The sequence below is a fragment of the Carassius auratus genome, chromosome 36 (assembly GCF_003368295.1).
Source record: "Carassius auratus strain Wakin chromosome 36, ASM336829v1, whole genome shotgun sequence".
Taxonomy (NCBI): domain Eukaryota; kingdom Metazoa; phylum Chordata; class Actinopteri; order Cypriniformes; family Cyprinidae; genus Carassius; species Carassius auratus.
The window spans coordinates 20,032,279-20,043,023 of NC_039278.1; the positions used below are offsets into that span (position 1 = coordinate 20,032,279).

A 10,745-nucleotide genomic window follows, 5' to 3' on the forward strand; every position below is an offset into this window, starting at 1 on the left:
CAGTTTAACACAGCTTGTTAAGTCACATGAGGAGGATCTGTGACCTCTGACCTTACACAGGAAAACAATTAAAACTGACATCAGCAGCTGCAGAACAAAACCACTATACAAACACTTGTGTGTGTGTGTAAGCTGATTTAGGTGTTCCAGAACATACACACAGTGCGGATTCTAAACTCTTAATAAGAGCATTAACAGCTCAAACACTTCATTAGGACTCTCGGATTATTATTATGATAATTTGTGATGAACTGATGTGCGCGCAAGTGGACACATGAATGCGCCCCTCCGCGCGCGGCCGTGATAAAGGAACGCGCAGCGGCGCTCGTGACGTCAGTCAGGCGCGTGCGATTATTTTGAACGGGGGGTCAAGATGGCGGAGGAGAGCGGCGTAAAGCACCGGAATCGCACCGGACAGAGCTGCACAGAGAGCCCACATAACGACGGTAAGCGCGGCGGGACGAGGCTAGGTCGTGTGCGCGTTTAACGGCTGCGGCGCGAGCGGCGAGTCCTGGGCTGGAGGCGGGAGGCGCGAGGAGGCCAGCGATCGCGCCCCGGAGAAATCAATAATAATAGAATTAATTCATCGAATCAAAGGCGTCAGTCAGTGTGATCAGAGCCGAGTTTGATGTGACGAATCCGTGAATGAAATCAGGCTGAGAAATCACCTGAGGAGATGATTTCATCAGCGATCCGTCTGATTTCATTCATTAGAGTTCATGTTCATTAAATCTGTGTGTAGTGTTTGATCTCACTGACAGCAGAAATCAGTCTGAAATCAGCAGTGAAGCTGTGATTGTGATGTTTTTCTCGATCATGTGTTGAGTTCTGTGTAGCTTATGTAAATCACAATCCTATTTGGCTGATTTAATATCCGTTAATCTGGTGTGTGTGTGTGTGTGTGTGTGTGTGTGTGTGTGTGTGTGTGTGTGTTATTTATTTTTTCTGCTCCACAGAAATTTCGGAATAACCGAAAATATTCTGCTAAAACATCAGTTTATATGCACTCTATTAAATGTTTATTTTATGTTCTATAGGTCTATATACTCGTAATGCATTATAATCGTTGAAGGTTTGTTTGTCGTGTTTTTGAGGTCGTGTCATGTGATTATAATTACTACTCTACACTTGTGTGTTATATATGGCACAATTAGTGCTTTAACACTCCATGATATCTACAGGATTAGATGAAAGTCTGGAGCTGTTGTGATTCTGAAGAGCGGTGCTGTGTGTGTGTGTGTGTGTGTCGCAGGGGTTTGTGGGGCGGAGCTGACCTCTGACCCGCGGCTGGACGTGTCTGGAGCGCTGCAGATCGTCCTCTCTGACGAGGAGCAGCACCGGTTCTCTCTGGACGACGAGGCGCTGGAGAGGATGCTGCTGCAGGAGCGAGTGAAGGATCTCCACGCCGTGGTGCTGTCTGTAGCTGGAGCCTTCCGCAAGGGCAAGTCCTTCCTGCTGGACTTCCTGCTCCGATACATGTACAGCCAGGTCAGAGCTCCTTCATCAGCAGAAACCTGCAGACGCTGCGTTCTTCTGATCAAAATACAGTATAAATAGTGAAATATTATTCTAGTGTAAATCATCTGTTTTCTGTGTGAATCTGTGTTAAAGTGTAATATATTTCTGTGATGCTCCGCTGTATTTTCAGCATCATTCCTCCAGTCTTCAGTGTCACATGATCTTCAGAAAACAGAATAATGATTATTCACAGATGAAGTTCAGAAGAACAGCGTTTATTTGAAACCAAAATCTTTTGTAACGTTATACATTTCTTTACTGTAATGTGTGTGTTTACCGAGTGACCCCTGCCTGTGATCTGCTCACAGACTGACCGCACACTGAACATACAGGACAAATCAGTTCAGAAGCCCACACGGTGATCGTGATGCTGTGTGTGTGTGTGTGTGTGTGTCAGGGGTCAGACGCGTGGCTGGGGGGGGACGACGAGCCGCTGACCGGCTTCACCTGGAGGGGCGGCTGTGAGCGAGAGACCACCGGCATCCAGGCCTGGAGCCACGTGTTTGTGGTGGAGAAACCAGACGGCAGCAAGGTAAAGACCAGCGCCACACACACACACACACACACACACCGCAGCAGCAGCAGCTCCCTCACACTCTCATCAGTCCAACACACTGCAGCTGAAAAATGCAAATACTTCAATGTTTTAACCACACACTCACAGCTGATCTGAAATCAGTTACATGCTGTTAAACACACAGTGCAGTCAAAAATATTTCATTTTTTAGTAAGCGTTTTATTTAAAAACAATTTTTTAAACTTTTTATTAATTTGACATTTTTATGATTTAATTAGCTTTTTATTTAAAATGTATTGCTTATTGATATGTATTACTTATTATTATTTGTAATTTGTTTATTAATATTTATTGATTTGTTTGTTTTATTCATTAATTTTAATTTTCTTATTTGTTACATTTTAAATGTACAATGCATTACTATTTGTTTATTGATTATAATTTTATGCTTTGTTTATTAATATTGAACTTACATTTAGCTACTAATTGTTTTATTTATCTTTACATTTTAGTATGTATTACCATTGTTTATTATTTATTTAAAATTTGATTATCAATATTAATTATTAATTGTTAATATGAATATTTATTAATATTTATTTCTTTTGTTTTTCCTCATTATCCAGTGTCAGGTGGTCACGTTATTTTAGTGTCGATGTAATTTTCAGTCATTCTGTGATCGGATCGGTTGTGTGTGTGTGTGTGTGTGTGTTCTGGCTCAGTAACCTGTGTGTGTGTGTGTGTGTGTGTGTTCTGGCTCAGTAACCCGTGACCGTGTGTGTGTGTCCGCAGGTGGCCGTGCTGCTCCTGGACACACAGGGAGTGTTTGACAGTCAGTCCACCATCAGAGACTGTGCCACACTGTTTGCTCTGAGCACCATGATCAGCTCTGTACAGGTACGACACGCATCACGTGTGCTTCGCTGAGAGAACACGCAGTGTCCTGACGCTCCTGTTCTCATGTGCAGGTCTATAACCTGTCCCAAAACGTTCAAGAAGACGATTTGCAGCATCTTCAGGTGAGACCTAGAACACACAGCTGAATGTCACAATATCGAGTAGAGGTGCACGGATTTATTCTTCACAGATCACCAATGAAACGATCATCAGTATGAAATTATTTTAGCGTTTCCGTATGGCTATTTGGAATTGGGATCATCTGTTGTAAATAACGATGTGAGTGCTGTTCAAACACGGCTGATCAATGCAAGGATTTTTAGCAGAGCTGAAATACTTTTATAGTTTTTAATATTTTGAAACACTTTTTAATTAATTTATTATTTGTATATTTTGAATAATTACAATTTTATTAATTTTGTTGTTTGTCTTTAGTTGCTTTTTTTCTTCATACATTTTATATATATATATATATATTTCCAAATCTGCCTAGCAATTAGATGGAATTTTGAAATTTGTTATTTTAGTTATATAGGATAATGTCAAATTAAACGTTCAGCTTTAAAACCTTTACACACTTAAATGGCGTTTGCATCTATCTGCAGGAACATGCTGTGGTTTTCTGTGTCACATCTGTTAGCATATTTCTACAAAGATGAAATGATGAACAGCGGTCACAGGTGTACTTCACATTATCAGCACTAGATCTTCAGCATGTCAGACCTGTTCTGTGTCTCTCACTGTGTCATGAATCCTTTGAGATGTTGTCATGTTACTGCGTAAAAAAACCCCAGAATGAAGTGACTCAAGTGTGCAAATACTCTCTGTATTATAATGTGTGCTTCTGCTGCTTCAGCTCTTCACAGAGTACGGTCGACTGGCCATGGAGGAGATCTACCTCAAACCCTTCCAGGTATGGAGTGTTTCACAATGTGAGAGCATGTGTGTGATTGTGTAAGCCATTGTGTGAGAGTAAGTGTGTGCACGTTAGAGTGAGTGTGTGTGTGTCTGTGAGTGAGAGTAAGAGTGTGCATGTGTGAGAGTGTGCATCAGTGAGTGTGTGCACAAGAGTGAGCGAGTGAGAGTAAGTGTGTGCACGTAAGAGTGAGTGTGCACATGAGTGAGTGTTCACGTGAGTGAGTGTATGCTCGTAAGTGTGAGTATGTGCACAAGCATGAGCGAGAGAGAGTGTGCACATAAGAGTGAGTATGTGCACAAGCGTGAATGAGAGAGTAAGTGTGTGCACATAAGAGTGAGTGTGCACTAGCGTGAGTGAGACAGTAAGTGTGCACTAGCGTGAGTGAGAGGGTAAGTGTGCACGTAAGAGTGAGTGCACTAGCGTGAGCGAGAGATTGTGTGCACGTAATAGTGGGCACAAGAGTGAGCGAGTGAGTGTGCACGTGAGTGAGCTTGCACGCAAGAGTGAGTGTGTGCATGAAATAGTGAGTGTGCACTAGCGTGAGCGAGAGAGTGTGTGCACTTAATAGTGTGCACAAGAGTGAGCGAGTGAAAGTGAGGGAGTGTGCACGTAAGAGTGAGTGTGCACAATGTGAGCGAGAGAGTAAGTGTGTGCACGTGAGAGTGAGTGTGTACGTAAGAGTGAGTGTGCACTAGCGTGAGCGAGAGAGTAAGTGTGGGCACGTAATAGTGAGTGTGCACAAGAGTGAGCGAGTGAAAGTGTGCACATAAGAGTGAGTGTGCATGTACGAGTGAGTGTGTGCACAAATGTGAGCGAGAGAGTAAGTGTGTGCACGTGAGAATGAGTGTGCACGAGTGATCGATTGAGTGAGAGTAAGTGTATGCGTGTTTCAGAGAGTGTGTGTGTGGACAAATGTGAGTCAGTGAGTGTGTGCATGTGAGTGAGAGTGTGCACACACGTTTGAGTGTGTGTGTGAGACATCGTGTGTGTGTTGGTCTGCAGTCGCTGATGTTTCTCATTCGAGACTGGAGTTACCCGTACGAACACGCTTTCGGTCTGGAAGGAGGAAATGAGTTCCTGGAGAAGAGGCTGCAGGTGGGTCATGTGACATGCAGGAATCTGGTTTCTCCTGCTCTTATCACGGATCATATGAGCTAAACTATGCTGTGATTCTCAGGTCAAACAGAATCAACATGAAGAGCTGCAGAACGTCAGGAAGCACATCAACTCCTGCTTCTCCAAGATCAGCTGCTTCCTGCTGCCTCACCCCGGGCTCAAGGTGGCCATCAACCCACACTTCGACGGCCGCTTACAGGGTGAGAGTCCCCGCTGATGACCAGAGAACACAAGCTCCAGCAAAACACACTCGAAATAAACCAGAAACAAGTGTTGGGTTTCAGCAAATATGATGCAGGCCAGTGCTATTGATTACTGAAATATGAAGAAGTATTAAAATAAAATGAACATAAAAGACCTGTCTGGTGTGTGTGTGTGTGTCTGGTGTGTGTGTGTGCGCGCAGACATCGATGATGAGTTCAAGAGGGAGCTGGTGAATCTGGTGCCACTGCTTCTTGCTCCTGAGAATCTGGTGGAGAAGGAGATCAGCGGCTCTAAAGTCACGTGTCGAGATCTGCTGCAGTATTTCAGAGTAAGACACACTTCTCCATCTGGTCTCTGTGGTTCAGATGCATGCTGGGATTGACCGTGTGCTTCTCTGTCGCAGGCCTACATGAAGATCTATCAGGGTGAAGAACTGCCGCATCCCAAGTCCATGTTACAGGTACAGACATGATCTTCACGTCTCGTAGAAAAGATGAGTTTGGTATAATCTAAGATCTCTCACGTGCATGGGTTATGTGCAGTGTAACCTGAAGAAGTTATGATCTATTGTGCAACAGAATGTGCTTCTTAATCTAGTACCTTATTTTGAAAGAATATCTCACAAGATCACAAAAGTTTAAGTCCATGTTGTTATTTAAACCGTAAACTTCTATTGTTCAGCTCTTTGTTTGCCAAACAATTCTAAGAAATTGTTACATTTTCATTTTTCTAAGTTTCATGCATTTTTGTACTAAATCATGAAACGATCCAGAAAAAAATCGTTCAAATTCTATTTTTTTTTTTTTTTTCAAATTTTATTTTAATTGCCAAGTTCATAAATTATGTCACTGATTTGGGGGAAAAAACACAAAAAAATGATTTATTTTCAATATAAAAAGTGATTGTGGACTGGATATTTTTTTAACTTTATCACAGTTTTGGACATGTAAAATATTATTAACAACACTGGCTTTGATGCATTGTTAGTTTTTGTGCAGCATCAAATTAAATTTTTCCCATTTATGGCTTGTGGCTGTTATTGCACCATTGACTTCCATTATAATGAAATTGGCAAAGCTGTGACACCATTTAATCATGCATTCTTGATGGTGGTTTTCACTGTTGGGAAGAGATAAAATTTGTCACTTTTACAGTTGATCACCAGGTGGCACCATTAACCCTTTAGATAGGCCTGTGCAAAAAAAACTGTTTCTGGCATTTATATGGAGTATAAAAGCATGTTGGTGTGTGTTTGAGAGAGCCTCTGTGCACTTACTTTGATGCATCTGAGAAAATCTGAATAAGCACCTCAGCTCTCAGAACTACATGGAGTAAAAAACAACAAAAAAGTGTATGTATGCACCTGCTGCTGTTTTTAAGCAAGGGTAACACATAAAGCATGAAGAGTAGCGGCCCTAGTACTGAGCCTTGAGGTACTCCATACTGCACTTGTGATCGATATGATACATCTTCATTCACTGCTACGAACTGATGGCGGTCATATAAGTACGATTTAAACCATCACTTCCACTGATGCCAACAAAGTGTTCAAGTCTATGCAAAAGAATGTTGTGGTCAATTGTGTCAAACGCAGCACTAAGATCCAATAAAACTAATAGAGAGATACACCCACGATCAGATGATAAGAGCAGATCATTTGTAACTCTAAGGAGAGCAGTCTCAGTACTATGATACGGTCTAAATCCTGACTGGAAATCCTTTTTCTCTAAGAAGGTAAGAAGGAATATAATTGTGTGTGTGTGTGTGTGTGTGCTGCAGGCGACGGCTGAAGCTAATAACCTGGCCGCTGTAGCAGGAGCTAAAGACTTGTACACCAGGAGCATGGAGCAGGTACGTGTCTCACCTGATCACCTGGTCACATGATCTCTGTCCTGTGACACACGCGTGTTCTCCGTCTGCAGGTGTGCGGTGGAGACAGACCCTACATGTCTCCGGTGGATCTGGAGCGCAGTCACGAGGAGCTGAAGCAGAGCTGCGTGCGTCAGTTCTGCGGTGTGAAGAAGATGGGAGGTGAGGAGTTCTGCCGCCGCTATCAGGAGCAGCTGGAGCAGGAGATCGACGAGGCCTACGCCAGCTTCCTCAAACACAACCATGGGAAGAACATTTTCTTTGCTGTGCGCACGCCGGCCACGCTGTTCGCTGTGATGGTGGTGATGTACGTGTCGTCGATGCTGACGGGCTTCCTGGGCGTGAGCTCTGTGGCGGTGCTGTGTAACCTGCTGATGGGTCTGGCGCTGATCTCGCTCTGCGTCTGGACCTACGTCAAATACTCCGGAGAGTTCAGAGAGCTGGGCTGCTTCATCGACCGGCTGGCACTGACTCTGTGGGAGCAGGTGTGTATCTCTCATCATCACCACCCAGCTTCTGTATCTGTCTGTCTGTCTGTGTGTCTCTGTCCGTCTCTGTCTCTGTCCGTCTGTCTGTGTGTCTCTGTCCGTCTCTGTCTCTGTCCGTCTCTGTGTCTGTCTCTTTCTCTCTGTCTCTGTCTGTCTCTGTCCGTCCATCTCTGTCTCTGTCTCTCTCTCTGTCTGTCTGTGTGTCTCTGTCCGTATCTGTCTCTGTCCGTCTGTCTGTCTGTGTCTCTCTCTCTCTGTCCGTCTCTCTGTCCGTCTGTCTGTGTCTCTCTGTCCGTCTCTGTCTCTGTCTGTCTCTTTCTCTGTCTGTCTCTTTCTCTCTGTCTCTGTCTGTCTCTTTCTCTGTCTGTCTCTCTCTCTCTCTGTCCGTCTCTGTCTCTGTCTGTCTCTTTCTCTCTGTCTCTGTCTGTCTCTTTCTCTCTGTCTCTGTCTGTCTCTCTCCCTCTCTCTGTCTCTCTCTGTCTGTCTTTGGTCCTTGACGCTTATTCTGCAGCTTCTCGTCTTAACTTCTGTCTTCCGTCCAGTTGTATTAAAAACTTTATTATGACCTTTCTGAATGTCATGATGGACTCACTAAAGGTTTTAAATCTTCACTTGGTTGTTATATATATTGTATTAGTATTTTCCTGAAGGCATACTTTTTCTTAGGCAGCTGTCAAAGGAACTTAATGTAATTATTGGTTATTTTATATTATACATTTTAAGTATGTATTTTATTATCATTATTTTAATTTTTTTATAAAAAAATTAACCCAACCCCCCGCCCCCCCCCCACACACACAGTGAACTTTAGAAGGCTCCTGTCAAAAAATATAAATTGTTTTTATATTTTTACACTGTTGTTTTTTTTTTTAATGCATTAATTGTTTTATGGATTTTTTAATTTTATGAATTTAATTTAAACCCTTTATACCCGGTAAAAACTTCCTAAGACTCTATTTCTATTATATTTTAGGTTTTATATATTTATTTATTTTAACTCTTTGTTGAATTAGAACTTAGTATTGAATTAGAAATGTATAATAAGCCCCCCCCCCCCCCCCCCACCTTTATTTCTTTTGAGCCGAACGGTGTACAATGGTAATTGGCCATCATGTAGTTTCCCCAGAATCAGACCATGAGGAGGATGATGATGATGATGATGATGATGATGATGATGAGGATGATGATGATGAGGAGGATGATGATGATGATGATGATTTAGGCTCAGCTCTAGGTTTGAAGACTCAGATCAGTGTATCTGAAGGTAAGCTCTGAACTCTTCTTCTGTCTGTAACGTCTCGCTCTCTTCTCACTCCATGCTCACACAGAGGACGCCGAGGAAGGTGAGCGTGACCTCTGACCTCTTCACCTCCATCACCTGTGTGTGTGTGCGTGTGTGTGTGTTACTAACACACGTCTCTGGTTTCAGGTCTTTTCCAAACTGTTCGAGGTCGCGCGGAGCAAAATGTCACAGACACAGAGACAGAGACGGTCCTCAAACAACAACATCAAGAAGAGGAACTAGCCGAGACGCTCAAGTTCAGGACGCTGCTTGAACGCAGAGGATTCTGGGGGATCTTTCACCAGGTGTCCTCTATCTCATGTCATTTCCTCTGTCCGTCTCATCTGTGTACATGGAGAAGCGTTCGGACTCTGACGTCTCTGTCCTCCGCCGGACGCTCCGAGCGTGCGTCATGTGACTCTGAGCGGGGTCACGATCCACTACAGGACCTAGTTGAGAACACTAAACTGTACCAATGATTCCAGCGTCTCTCTGCTGTACAGATGAACTTCCTGTGCTTCATCATTCCATCCGTCCGGACTGTGTTTCCTGTACAGACCAGGGTTTTTAAGCTGCTCGCTGTCACAATCACACACACACACACACACACACACACACACACACACACACACACACACGTTTTGTTTTCTACCGTCTTCTGCCTTGGGCTTCATCATTCCGGAATGTTTCATTCATTTTTCTATTTCTTTAATTTATTTTTCAATTTGATTAAAGTGAATCACTGTATGTTCACGTGTGGATTGATTGTGTTCATGGGAATCATTTGATGATTGTAAGATTCATTCCTCATGAACTGATTCAGAGCTGAAGCTCGGTCCGTGTGTGCTTTACTTCTAAATCTCTTTCAGAAGTGGATTCATGTTCCTGTTTTGAATGTTTCGAGCGCGGCGGGAGATTTAACGGTTAACCGGTCGCGTGATCACGTGATGTTGATGTGCTGTGGTCACACAAACATATCGTTTGCGCACACTTAAGCATTGCTGTTTAAAAACAAGTGATTTTAAGACATTTGAAACACAATCAACAGCACAATCTTGTTTGTGTGCAAGTATCCCAAGTAGTAAACAGTGATTTTGGTCTTCAGTGAAAGCAAACAACTAAGAAAGAAAACACACGTGTAATATTATACTGGACGCAGGCAGCCTCTTAAAGTGACAGCAGTCTAATATTCCTTCTGTCTGTCCTTCATGTTCATTAAACAACATCTCTCACTGCTCTTAACTAATCCCTTTTCTAGCTTTAATAAGAAGTGTGTGTGTTTGTGTGTAAAGTGAAGGAGCTGAAGTCAGTCGTTCTTTATTATCAGGAATCTCTGGGTTCGTATGGAATATAAGATCTCTTATGTTTGACACGAGACGTTTATTTTTCAAGTATTGAAGCACAATCTGTAAAACTCTTTCTCTTCACAGAGAGAAAAACTGAGGTCCGACAAACCCGAGATTAAACCTGTGCATGCCGATACAACAGTAATGAAACATTTATTACACAGATTCTGCTCCGTTTGAGCCAGTAATAATTATAATAATGTATAATAATATTATAAGCCTAAATGAGCCACTAAAATCAGCACCAGTGGCCAGAGAAATCAACATCAGAAGGATCAGGTGTTTGGATTCACAACAGTAATAATACACTGATCAAACATCAGAAATAATTACCTTTACATCATCTACAGACGCGGTTCTCAAGCTTTCAGAATAAAAGTCCCCCTTCATCCAACAATAATTAGGACAAAGAAGCTTTACATTTTCATTAACAGAGATTGGGGTATCAATACATTTAATTAACTAGAATTCATTTTGTGATTCAAAATATATTTAATAACAATAATTATTGAAGGGGGGAAAAAACTTTCAAATTTGTATTTTAATTAACTTTTATATATATATACAAATGTATATATATATAAAAAAT

At 42.4% G+C, this 10,745-nt stretch overlaps 1 protein-coding gene across 3 annotated transcripts; it reads left to right on the plus strand.

The window, feature by feature from the left end:
* Positions 1-258: 258 nt before the first annotated feature.
* On the plus strand, positions 259-9,557 carry LOC113055583 (atlastin-2-like). Of its 3 annotated transcripts, XM_026221982.1 has the most exons (14): positions 259-446; positions 1,253-1,488; positions 1,916-2,050; positions 2,828-2,932; positions 3,004-3,054; positions 3,789-3,845; positions 4,854-4,946; positions 5,029-5,167; positions 5,372-5,499; positions 5,575-5,631; positions 6,951-7,022; positions 7,094-7,525; positions 8,857-8,871; positions 8,958-9,557. In XM_026221982.1, exons 1-14 carry the CDS (start codon positions 374-376, stop codon positions 9,051-9,053), a joined length of 1,689 nt encoding a protein of 562 aa, XP_026077767.1. In that variant the 5' UTR covers positions 259-373; the 3' UTR covers positions 9,054-9,557. The 3 variants fall into 3 exon arrangements, with proteins under 3 accessions (XP_026077767.1, XP_026077768.1, XP_026077769.1); XM_026221983.1 differs by lacking the exon at positions 8,857-8,871 and having other exon boundaries at positions 261-446; XM_026221984.1 differs by lacking the exons at positions 259-446; positions 1,253-1,488; positions 1,916-2,050; positions 2,828-2,932; positions 3,004-3,054 and adding an exon at positions 3,424-3,612.
* Positions 9,558-10,745: the final 1,188 nt, after the last annotated feature.